General features: G+C 34.2%; 3 protein-coding genes across 4 annotated transcripts; 2 read left to right on the plus strand and 1 right to left on the minus strand.

Annotated features, from left to right (window-relative positions):
* Positions 1 to 926: 926 nt before the first annotated feature.
* On the plus strand, positions 927 to 4,523 carry Hao (Hydroxyacid oxidase). 2 transcript variants are annotated; one of them, XM_028319297.1, is made up of 9 exons: positions 929 to 1,139; positions 1,269 to 1,420; positions 1,513 to 1,633; positions 1,728 to 1,862; positions 1,954 to 2,082; positions 2,158 to 2,290; positions 3,504 to 3,623; positions 3,735 to 3,846; positions 4,385 to 4,523. In XM_028319297.1, exons 1-9 carry the CDS (start codon positions 1,006 to 1,008, stop codon positions 4,450 to 4,452), a joined length of 1,104 nt encoding a protein of 367 aa, XP_028175098.1. In that variant the 5' UTR covers positions 929 to 1,005; the 3' UTR covers positions 4,453 to 4,523. The 2 variants fall into 2 exon arrangements, with proteins under 2 accessions (XP_028175099.1, XP_028175098.1); XM_028319298.1 differs by lacking the exon at positions 1,954 to 2,082 and having other exon boundaries at positions 927 to 1,139.
* A 67-nt stretch (positions 4,524 to 4,590) lies between these two features.
* LOC114363543 (uncharacterized) lies at positions 4,591 to 7,360 on the minus strand. Its single transcript, XM_028319296.1, has 8 exons — positions 7,223 to 7,360; positions 6,887 to 7,129; positions 6,722 to 6,817; positions 6,480 to 6,601; positions 6,258 to 6,402; positions 6,117 to 6,177; positions 4,877 to 6,024; positions 4,591 to 4,791 (listed from the first exon to the last, which is right to left on the minus strand). The coding sequence occupies exons 1-8, from the start codon at positions 7,349 to 7,351 to the stop codon at positions 4,705 to 4,707; spliced, it is 2,031 nt and encodes a 676-aa protein (XP_028175097.1). The 5' UTR covers positions 7,352 to 7,360; the 3' UTR covers positions 4,591 to 4,704.
* An 839-nt stretch (positions 7,361 to 8,199) lies between these two features.
* On the plus strand, positions 8,200 to 12,697 carry LOC114363541 (beta-catenin-like protein 1). The gene is made up of 13 exons (XM_028319294.1): positions 8,200 to 8,395; positions 8,543 to 8,746; positions 8,862 to 9,008; positions 9,103 to 9,234; positions 9,475 to 9,634; positions 10,426 to 10,517; positions 10,593 to 10,724; positions 10,954 to 11,102; positions 11,623 to 11,798; positions 11,873 to 12,039; positions 12,117 to 12,212; positions 12,323 to 12,419; positions 12,520 to 12,697. Exons 1-13 carry the CDS (start codon positions 8,366 to 8,368, stop codon positions 12,606 to 12,608), a joined length of 1,671 nt encoding a protein of 556 aa, XP_028175095.1. The 5' UTR covers positions 8,200 to 8,365; the 3' UTR covers positions 12,609 to 12,697.
* Positions 12,698 to 12,709: the final 12 nt, after the last annotated feature.

The raw sequence follows: 12,709 nt of genomic DNA on the forward strand, positions 1-12,709 counted from the left end.
CCTGGACATGATCGTGTATCTTCATCAACATTCAATTAGTTTATGTCATACACACATCAACATGGTCTAGGGATATTTCAATTAAACCTAAAATAGGTAAATAACTAAAATTCTATTAACTTTGTGTTAAGACACCTACACATTAAAATAAACCTTGTATAATAAACCTATCGAGTCTGATAATAAACTTTTAGATAAAGTTGAATTTAAAAAAAGCTTAGAAGAAGAGGAAAAACTCAGACAAAATTTCAATGTTAACTTTTTTTAAACATGTACATGTAAAAGTATGCACAACCGCTGCAGGTGTGTCAGGAGAGTCTTATGGATCCACGGATTATTAATTTAAGTTTTCAACATTTTATTAGTTTTAAATAGTTGTTTTGTTTAAGTTTTGATATTTCAAAAATAAAGTTAATAAAGTTTATTTTAATGTGTAGGTGTCTTAACAAAAAGTTAATAGAATTTTAGTTATTTAGGTTTAATTGAAATATCCCTAGACCATGTTGATGTGTGTATTATGTTGATAAAATAATCACAAGTAAGAGATTGGTCTTTTAGTAGATATTGTTTAAATAAAAAAATATTTTGACTGATATTGTCATTGCTTTGTTGTCACATTGCCACAGAAACTCAGGGAGCGGCATTTGACGAGCAAACGGTTTACTATTCATCTGATAAGCAAGAAACTATAAATAAGATCAGATAATTCTAGCTCGATGCAACATCACAACAAAAACTTATTGGAAGATGCATCGCTGTGATAAAATATAGTTTATTTACCATTTTAACTAATTTGGAATGTGGAGTAAAACCATTCCCAGGCACTTGTTGCGTTCGATAAGTAAGTTTTGCTTGTTATTTACAAAAACTATTTGACCTCTGTGCTGCCATTAGTTACTGATAATTCGCTAATATAAAACAGTGTTATCTTACTTACGTTCGTAAGATGATTGCTTTTCATTCTTCGTTGAAGATCCAACTTGTGTTGTGCAGTATTGCGTAACAATGGAAAAATATATTAGTGTTAAAGAACTTGAAGAGGCAGCGATCACGCTTTTGCCAAAGTCTGCACGTGACTATTACAAGAGTGGTGCTACAGACGAACAAACCTTAGCAGAAAACCGACAAGCTTTCAACAAGTTAGTAAAGCATACACTTTCACATCAGCGTTATTATTTTTTAAGCACGGTGCAGTGTCTCCAGTTTTAAACAGTGCCCAGTGGTAAATATTCAACAACAACTAAATATTTACTCACTTTATGTTATAGGCTACGTATTCGACCAAAATGTCTAGTAGGATTATCTGGCTGCGATTTACGGACTACTGTCCTAGGTCAAGAAGTATCTATGCCGCTCGGCATATCCCCCACCGCAATGCAGAGGATGGCTCACCCGGATGGGGAACTGGCTAATGCTAAAGGTAAACTTTGCAGCATTAAAGTTATCTACATAATTTGTACAGAAGTGTACCTATTCTAGAGCAAAAGTGATCGGCAATATTCATTGTTGCAGCGGCAGAAGCAGAGGGCACAATTTTTACGCTAAGCACAATTGCGACGAGTTCAATTGAAGAAGTCGCCGAAGCTGCACCAAAAGCCATCAAATGGTTTCAACTTTACATTTATAACGATAGGTTTGTAAACGCTCATTAATAATACTTTACGTTTACCTAAAGGCGTAACAATCATGTTATCTGTGCTACATACAGTCTTTACTTAATATTTCAGAGAAGTGACCAAGAATTTGGTTAAGAGAGCGGAAAAAGCCGGATTCAAAGCCATAGCTTTAACAGTCGACACTCCACTGTTTGGACTTCGAAGAGCCGACGTAAGAAATAAGTTTACGTTACCTCCACATTTAAAGTGAGCATTATTGTGATTGAATAGAACAGACTTATTTATTTGAGGGAGTTGAACTTACATATTTTTATTATTATTATCATTTTATTGGTAGGTTAGCTAACTTCGAAGGACACTTATCGACTAAAATTCATCAAACTGGAAAGGGCAGTGGATTAAACAACTATGTTCAAAATCTATTTGATAAATCATTGACTTGGGACGATATTAAGTGGTTAAAAAGGTAACTTTATTTGCAGCTGAATGATTAAGACGGTACTTTAGACTTTTTCATAACGTAGTTTGTTTGGTATTTTAGTATTACGAAGTTACCAATTGTGGCAAAAGGAATTCTTCGCGGAGATGATGCTGTAAAAGCAATAAAAGCTGGTTGTTCTGCAATACTTGTTTCGAATCATGGGGCGAGACAACTGGACGGAGTACCAGCAACGGTACGTATTTAAATCACTTCAAAAAAGGATGTTGCAGTATCAGCAGTAGGTATACCTACTACAACACGCGGTATCCATAAATCCTACTAAGTAAACAAGCAAGTTTTTATTTATACCTACTGCCCATCTGACTGACCCACAGTTCCTCCTTATCTATCAGTCAAGCAGGAACCGAACACTTAATGAATACAGTAAACAGTCTGCTCTAACAAACAATAATGTTTATGTACCTACAATTTAAAGCTTTGTTTCTTTGAGCAGCATATACCAAGACATATTTACTACTATGCTGATCTTGGTTGATTGACCGAGTTCCACCTATTTTCGTTCCGGGCATAACCCAGTCAGTTTGACCTAGGGCCTACCAAACTATCATGCAGCAGTAGTAACAGCAGACACTATTATACTCAAAGGTACTTAAGAGCGTTTACGCGAAGCGCGGCGTTTCAAGGGGCATCATTGGAAATGATTTGCGCGCGGCGTATTTTAATTGTTTTCAAATGTTTATAGCAAAACAATAACAATGAATTTATAAATCGTTTCAAAGTATATATTTTAAAGAAGATGTTATTTTATTATATTAAGCTATTTTTATGTTGAATTAAAGAAGAATAATGGTGTAAAAATCACTTTGATTTTTGGGTATTTCACGTTCTTTGAATTTGTGATTTCTTATTGTAAAATGCTTAAATCTAAGAATTTTCTCAACTATTTGCCTAAGGACCAATGCTATCTATATATATAAAAGAAAGTCGTGTTAGTTACACCACTTATATAACTCAAGAACGGCTGAACCGATTTAGCTGAAAATTGTTAGGGAGGTAGTTTAGAGCCAGGAGAAGGACATAGGATACTTTTTATCCCGTTCGAAATTAAAAAAAAAGTCTGCTTATTTATTGCCATTAAGGCGGAACAAAGTTCGCCGGGTCAGCTAGTAGGATATAAATGTTTGTTATATCGTTTTCACAGTATTTTTATAAAAATTTCAGCTTGTAAACTGACGCTAAAGTGGAAATCTAGAAAACCTGTGTGGACTTATGTTGGTAGAATTCTTAAATACTTTATTAATAGAAATATTTTCTCAACTAACTATTTAGACGATAAAATTACCTAATTATTTATGCCTATAACATATTTGTATAGAGTTGAAAAAGTACTGTTTTTGCGTCAAACGGCGTAAACGCTCTTAATAGATATTGTATTGGGATTTCAGATTGAAGCTTTGCCTGAGATCATCAGAGCAGTTAAAGACTACAATGTTGAAGTTTATTTGGATGGCGGAGTAACGACCGGCACCGATGTTTACAAAGCATTAGCTCTTGGAGCTAAAATGGTAAGCATTTGGTCTTTGATTGTAAGCAATATTTAAATAGGCAACCACGTAATACCGATAACAAATAGTTATAGATGCCTACTGCCTAGTTTTACGTTGGTATTTTTCCAGGTTTTTGTGGGTCGGCCTGCGCTATGGGGCTTGGCTGTGGGCGGGCAGGCTGGAGTTCAAAGGATGCTCTCTATATTCCGCACTGAACTCGAATATGCGTTCCAAATAGCAGGTAAATAATGTACAGTACGTACCTAATTATCGCGGTAAATAAGTTATACACCACTAAATTTTTATCACCGAAAAAAAATATTCTGGGTAATGAGTTATCGATACTGATCCCATTTGTGCAAAAAAAGTAGTTATATAAAGTGACTCAAAATTTCCTCCGAAAATTGGTAATTTATGGTCGCTAGCACTATTTACGTACGATAATGTAACACTTATTAGAATTCAGAATGGTCTAAGTTAGCTAAGTATGTAATAATAACACTGGAAGCTTTGTCGAGGCGTGAGCGAGACAGACAGATCGATGCAACGTGCGAGAGCGTACGACTACTCTAGCGAGCAGCGGAGTGACAAAGCTGTGACGCGTAAAATACGGACTAAAGGAAATTTAATAAAAAAATTAACTTTATGAAAAACATTTCTTTTTCTTTTGCTTTAAATATTTCACACGTTTCTACATAACCTGTTAAAATTTTTTCGGTGATAAAAATTTTGTGGTGTATATGGTTTTTAATTTATATCGACTTATTTTTTTCTTACAGGTACTCCTACAGTTGGTGATATTACAAGTGACATGGTGCGACACGAAAGCATTTACAGCAAGTTGTAATTTATTACCTACGCCTACCTTAAATAGTTTTAATTAATATTTAATATAAATATACTTTAACTAATATTTAATATACTTTTCTATATTTTGATACAAATTCTAGTTTAATTTTATTTACACGACCTTAGTTGTAGTTCCCGTGGACATTATTTTTTAAAGTACGATTTCCGAACAAGTGAATGGAAAACAGAGAAAAATATTTTTTCAAATTAATCTCTTTTATTTAAAAATCATAATCAAACAGTTTTATTCTTATTTTACAATTAATTTACGATACAAATTATACAGCACTTCGGGTGTCATGTAAGTCTCTCGCGGCCACATAGCTCTTGATATTTTCTGGAAAAAATATTAAATAGTTATTATTATCACAAATTGTTTATAGGTACTTTTTATTTATAAAATTTGAACTTGATAACCGTACCTTGAAATCACATCCGTATAAGTTAATTCCTAACTTGAGCTTAGTGACTGTCTCCTTGAGGTAATGGTCGTTGTTAACTTTATACTTTAGTGAGACGGTATCGTTACAGGTTTTGCAAGATTTGATATTGTCCGTTTCATTGAATTCGCTGTTACGTATGCTTTCTGGATTTTTTCTTAAAAGCAGAGCGTCCCTCTTGCGCATGTAATCAGTAAAGCTGTAACTACATGAATGTTCAATACTGCTAACGTTAACAGTAGGATTCTTCACGTCCGCATCATCACTTTTCTTAGATTTGAATATGTTTTTAACAGTTTTCACAAATGTTGTGCACGAGTCATTTATAACGTTAAACAGTCTTGATGTCATTGATCTGTTCTTCAAATCTCTTTTTGGCTTAACTCCATCTTTGGAATATCTTGCGGCCTTAAAAGTTTTATCCATTCTTCTAACAATTCGTTTTGTTGGTGCTAAGCGGTTTTGAGATTTTGTTAAATTAATGGCTTTTGTATTTCTTTTGTCTTTTTTCGGAGTGGAAACAAATATCGGATTGAAGTCTAGAAGACTAGGATCTTCATTTTCAAATGTTGACGCATGGGTCAGCAGAGCACTGCTCAGAAATGTCGCGTCTTGTTGCAAAATGTTGTTGCTCATCATATCGCTTGATATCGTTTCAATTTGATTAGAGATAGAATTATGTGTAACCGACGGATGTTTAACAATTTGGGAACCGAAAGTTCCCATTTGTTTGTAAACTTTAACGTTTTTCCCGTGCGTATGTTTTTTATTGTTTAGTAAGAATGAAAACGACATTTCATTTGAGGTGGGGTCAAAGTTTTCCGTTTCTTTATTCAACTGTTTTTTCATGTTAATTGCTTTGTATCCGGACATATTTCTTTGGATCTTTTTTGAGTTTAACATAACGTTTAAATGGTCCTGTTCAACGTTTGTTACTTCATCAGTATGTCTTTTCATTTTCTGAATAACGTTGTTCCTTGCATTGTACTGATGTATTTCATTGATAACATTTTGCAATAGTCTTGCGGTATCGTCAGGCTTTAAGAATGCGATATCAATTACAGAATGCTCATTATTTCCTGTTATGTCCTGATTGTTTCTTAGACTGAGATCATTATTTTTGGCTTTAGCTGTAATAAAAAAAAGAGATTTATCGCGGGGACACTTTTTAACTCCTAGCACTTGATGCCTGTTCTCGCATTCAACGTAAAGTCTTATTTACCTGTAGTGACTTTTATTCGGGAATTTAAATGATGCCAGATTAAGGTAGCCCACTGACCAATCTGTGGACAAAAATGGAACTTTTAGTAAAACTTATTTGGTATTATCTGGGTTTGAAACTTGATCAGAATGCATTTCTTACCTTGTTTTGTGTGCCATATATATTTTTTAAATAGGTTATATTTTCAAACACGGTTTCATGGATCAGATATAACATTTCTTGTGAAGAATGTTGAACTAAAGAACTCAAAAGCTGCATTGATGTGTCATCCAGAAGAGACTCCCTCCTACAAGCAAGAAGTTTTCAGAATTTCAGTAGGTAAGTAATTTACGTATTTAATTTTTATGTTTGGTAATAAATTACCTTCTGAAGAGTATTATGCCGTTGGATTCCACAAACAGTTGCGAGTTATACTGATGGTTATGTATCAAGCTTTTTAATATTTCCATGGCTTCCGTATTTCCTTGAATACATTTCTGTACGGCCTATTAGATAGTAAATTTTAGTTTAAGCTTCCGTCATTTTCCTCGGTTGGTCGTTAATGAGTAAACGTAAGTAAGTAATGTTGTTAATTAAGTGGTATCTGAATGGTTAATAGATCTTACCATAGGGACCAAATGTGAGCAATAAGACTGATTTTCAGTTGAATGTCGGCAAGATTCGGCTAAACATTGACACAGTGCCCTCCAAGTTTCCTGGTGCTGAAATGTTACTTAAAAATTACCACAATGTTCGAAATATAAAATGAGCGATTATTAGCAGGAACTTACCAACATACAGCTAGTGAACATATTGCACATAAGTAGCAAACATCCGCTAATCCTGATCATGTTCTGAGCATACAATACCAAACTTTTCCCCCTAGATGGCCCCTCTTCCTCCTCAGTTAGATATAGCAATGCAGTAATGAAGTTTAACGCTCGTACAGTTTTCACCGATTGGCTCTTACGTAGCACTAAGCTAATTTTGTCATAAATGTTATTTCTGGTGATTATATCTCCTTTATAGGTCTCCTTAAAACGATAATAAATTAGAAATGTTTATGGAATTACATACATATTATTATTGCTATTTTTTGTATCTCAATGGTACTAGGCTATACTTACATTTGACACTAAATACGCTGCTAACACAGAAAATAATTTTACTAATAACTCAACATCATCGGTCGTATTTATCAACTCCACAAGTTTTTGCACATCTTCTGTGCCAGAAACTCCTTTTTTATCGGACATGTTCTAAAACAAAAGTTAGACACTAAATTGATGACAAATGTATAGAATAGGTACTAACTTTTGCCCGCGGCTTCACTCGCGTGAAATTTAGTTTGTTTGATTGTCATAAATTATAGCCTTTATATGTTATTCTGGGTTATAAACAATAATACAGTAAAGTTTCATTAAAATCCGTTCAGTAGTTTGCGTGAAAGAGTAACAAAGATGTTGACATCAAGACATCCATACAAACTTTCGCATTTATAATATTAGTAGGACAATATTTTTTACATGACGTTGACTCAAGTAGACTCAACTTACATTATCAATTTCTCCGCAAGTGGGGAAGGATTTACCAATTTCTATATTCTTCATACTGTAGGATGAGTACATAATCAACGATTAAATTGAGATTCCCAAAACATTTATTGACTTTTAAATACTTGGATCAGTAGGTAACCTCCGTTTCTGTGTAAACTTTTTTGAACTTGGCGCTTCATCAGCGATGATAGTTTTTTTTTTTTTTTTTTTTTCTATGATGGCATGCNGCGCTTCCCCGATGATAGTTTATTACCGCCAAATTCACCACAGATTAAAAATATGTATTAAGATGAATAATGATAAAGCTTGACGCGCATTGTGTTAACTTTTGTCATTGTTGTTATTATCTTTTGATTGTGTACTGAAGGGGGAAGATAACTGCTGAAGAAAATGCTTCCTGAAAAAGAGAAAATAAGGAATGCACGATTCAAATAATGTAATGCACGGCAACTGCTGTGCATGAGTAAGTATAGTTTTTGTACCTTTGCACAAAAAAACAAAAAAGTTGTCACTGTCAATGTCATGATTGTCAGGTGCAAGTGTCATTTTGTTGTCAATTGTCATCGGAAAATGCGAAGCGTCCTTCTCCCATTTTCGTATTTTCGTTGTTTTCTGCTAGATTAGAAATTGATTAGTAATTTCATATTACTTCAGTTTTGCTAATAAAAGTGGCCTTAAGAATTTGTTTTGTATATGATATATAGTTTATAAATTATGGACGTCGGGGAGTTGCTTTCTTTTAAGGTTAGTTATTTTTATTAGAAACTCATTGAATTGCTCTTAAATTCTAAGTAAAAATGCATACTATCAATACAAAAAGTATGCGGGCGTGCAGTTTCGAATTCTGCTGTGAGATGATTCAGCCCAACATTTAACTGATTTCTTTTTTAGCCTGTTCCTACACCTAAACGGCCAAATGAAGATGATAGTGGTGACTCTGATGACGAGAGCGTTAGAAGTGCAAAGGTGCGACGGATGGTTAGGCCTAGGCCAGAGCAATACATACAATTAAGTCAAGGGCTTCCAAACGAGCCAACAATAACGGATAAAGAGAGAGAAGACATTCTACGATTTGTGGAGAATGAAGTCACTGAGGTAAAAAAAATTATAAACTATAACATTATCTTAACAGATTAATCAAACTTCTAATTGTAAACTTCTTTTGAAAGCAATTACTTTAGTTTTAACACTAAAATTTATACTTTTTCAGGGGGAAGTTTTAGATGAAACTGCTGTAAAGAAACTGGTTTTAAACTTTGAGAAGAAAGCTTTGAGAAATAGAGAAATGAGAATTAAATTCCCAGATCAGCCTGAAAAGTTTATGGAAAGTGAAATAGATTTGCATGAGGCTTTACAGGTATTTCTTTCACAAAACAATTTTGATAAAAAAATACCCTATGTTTTAAAAGTTTTGTGACAGAAGAAATTAACATTTGATTATTTATTTATAGGAATTAAGTGCAGTGGCTACTGTCCCTGATCAGTATCCTTTGCTTGTGGAATTAAAATGCATTAATTCTTTACTGGAATTACTGTCACATGATAACACTGACATATCTACTAAAGTGGTGCATCTTTTACAGGTTAGTATTTATTAAAGATGTGTTCAACTGTTCATATAATTACTTTTATTAATTCCTTCATAATATGGCCATAAATGATGTATTAATAAATAATGTAAATTTAGAATATGGTCTTTGTGGTAATCCTACCACATTTGAAATTAACAAATAATAATTTTAGATATCTTATTATGATAGTATTTTAGTTTAGTACTCACATTCTTGTCAAGTCCATGTACTTATTTCTATGGATATCCTTAGGAGTTGACTGATGTTGATATATTAAATGAGAGTGAAGAGGGAGCGGAAGAACTGATTAAGGCGTTGGCTGACGCAGAGTGTCCTTCACTTCTGCTGCACAACCTTGCTCGTCTGGATGAGCAAGTACCAGATGAAAGGGATGCTGTGCACAATACATTAGGTAAGTAATTTTGTTTATTTATGTAATCTTTTATAGTCTTTTTCACGTAAGATGATCCGTATGACACTTCAAGGTTATCGATATTACGCATACTACATATGCAGAATATTTTTGAAAAAATATTTGTATTTTATTAGCAATATAATAAAAAAAAAATTAACTACTTGTCTTGAAATATATAGTAAAATCTGAGTCTATTGATTATATTTTAATTAAATACGATATAAAAATATTTTTTATTTAATGTACGCAATGTGTGAAACGGAATAGATTTAGTGCTGGGGTATTTCTTGTATAATAAAATCGATTATTTCCGCGGTTCATTAATCGATTGCAGTGAATACTTAGTTATTAAAAACATCACAAAAATCAACTATATTTTTCGATTATTGACTTTAATAAACGCATTGAAAATAAATTAATAGTTTTTAATTTAAAAAGAAACAGAACCAGTACTTTTTAGGAATCGTTTTTTTGAACACGAACCATGAAATTTGAATATTATCAATAAAAAATTGTTACAATAATATTTGTAATTAAAAAAAACATGTTTTTTGTTAAATAACACCTATACAAAATAATTCTCTAAAAGTAGGTTTAATAACTCTTCGACAAAAATCGATAGATAAATCGCTATGGTTTAGTTATGTGACATCTCTAAATCTTTCAAACTCGAAACGTCATATGGATCATCTTAGGTGAAAAAGACTATAGGTTGGTGCATATGATGAACTTAATTTAAAATACAATAATTAAAATGATTTTCAATCTTATTCATCTTATTTATACAGGTATTATTGAAAATATTACCGAGTTCCGACCAGAAATGTGCATTGAGGTTGCAAAGCAAGGATTTATGCAATGGATACTGAAACGGCTAAAAGTAAGAAAATCTTATTTTTAAACAAGTTGACTTAAAATAAAAGAGTAAAATGCACACATTCACTAATTGTTTCAGATGAAAGTACCTTTTGATGCAAATAAATTGTATGCTACAGAAATTTTATCAATTTTGCTACAAAACACACCGGAAAACAGAAAGCTGCTTGGAGAGCTTGATGGGATAGATGTTCTATTGCAACAACTTGCGGTAATTGTCTTGTTTGCCCTTTTATTAAAAAAGTAAATTCATTGATGATGATCCATCCGACCGATTTCGGCCATGGCGACCACTCCGTCTCCTAGTTTTGGAAAGTAATAAATGAGTAAATTGATTGATTAATGAACAAACGCTTTGATAGACCTTAAAGTACTCTAAAGATGTGTGTTTAGCATTTTATTCTCTGTGTAAATGACTTAAGGTTTGTTTTCCAATGCAGTTCTACAAGAGACACGACCCCAGCGGCGCCGAGGAGCAGGAGGCGATGGAGAACATGTTCGACTCGCTGTGCTGCGCGCTCATGGAGCCCACCAACCGCGACCGCTTCCTCAGGGGCGAGGGGCTGCAGCTCATGAACCTTATGTTAAGGTACGACGATTCAAACTCCAATGCGCAAGCTCTGTATATTGTGGAGCGTCAATCTTATCCACGTCCACTGCTGGACAAAGGCCTCCCCGAAGGTTTTCCATAATTAACGGTGCTGCGCTGCTCGCATACAGGTTCTTCCCGCGACCTTTACCAGATCGTCGGTCCACCTAGTAGGTCTGCCCACGCTACGTCTTCCAGCCCGTGGTCGCCACTCGAGAACTTTTCTGCCCCAACAGCCATCCTATCCTATCCTATACATTATGTTATTAAAAGCTCCAAGTTCTTGCTTTGACTGCTGATGACTACCCTTTTGTTCTTTGTCAATTCATCATCACCAAGAAAGGTCTAACTTAGCTTTACCTTTATGAGTCACCATTTTGCAAGGCTCCCAGCATGTAGTTTAGGTTTAAATGAGTAAAGGAAGATAGATTCATACAAAGTATTTACTATGCTTTGGACTCTAAAGATACTATTTACCTACTGTCTGTTAGCATTAGCTAATGGTAGATTTTTATTTCAGAGAGAAGAAAATGTCGCGTAACGGCTCTCTGAAGGTTTTGGATCACGCTCTGGCCGGGCCCGACGGTCGAGACAACTGCAACAAATTCGTTGACATTCTTGGCCTACGCACGGTATTTCCGTTATTCATGAAGACACCCAAAAGAAAAAGATTGCTAACAGTTGATCAACATGAAGGTAAGTAGATTACAATTTCTCCAAAAACGGGTGTACGGGTGTATCAGTTGATCAACTTACACGTTTTGTTACAGAACACGTTGTATCTATCATAGCTTCTATGCTACGGAATTGTCAAGGCAGTCAGCGACAGAGACTTTTAGCGAAATTCACTGAAAACGATTTAGAAAAAGTGGATAGATTACTCGAGTTACACTTCAAATATATGGATAAAGTGGATAGGACAGAAAAGGAGATGGAGGTATATACCATGTCAAGGTCTTCACATATTTTCATCTTGTTACTATAATGTACTTCATGTTTATTATGTCCTTACAGGTAGAAGCAGAAGATCTAGATGATGATGCTCAATATCTAAAGCGATTATCTGGAGGCTTATTTACATTACAACTCATTGACAGGATTATTTTAGAGGTATGAAATTATGCATTTTTAGTTCCCTCTATACCTTAACCACGTTAACTATTTTGATTCTTGTAAGAACATTCATTCAGTGATTAATTTTTTGTTGTTTGTATCATCAGGTTTGCACAGCGGGACCATCGACTATAAAGCAGCGTGTTCAACGAGTTTTGTCTCTTCGTGGCGGATCACTAAAGATTATCCGGCACGTCATGAGAGGTGAGCATAGTATTTATAAAATACTGGGTCCGTCCTTCCGTGTTTTAGTGGAATTAGTGAGCAGTGAAAGGGCTAAACGAGTTATTTCTTTATTCTTCAGAATATGCGGGTAATTTGGGTGACGCCGGTAGTGAGGAGTGGCGACAACAAGAGCAGCAGCATATTCTTCAACTAGTCGACAAGTTTTAAAGTTCGATAAGAAATCTTCCTAATAATTTTGTGTACAAACAGGATTGGTGTTATTTACAGAAATAAACAACCGGAATAATTTCATTACATGTGTATTATTT

The sequence above is a fragment of the Ostrinia furnacalis genome, unplaced genomic scaffold (assembly GCF_004193835.3).
Source record: "Ostrinia furnacalis isolate ACB-3 unplaced genomic scaffold, ASM419383v2 OfSCF7161, whole genome shotgun sequence".
In the NCBI taxonomy this organism is placed as follows: Eukaryota; Metazoa; Arthropoda; class Insecta; order Lepidoptera; family Crambidae; genus Ostrinia; species Ostrinia furnacalis.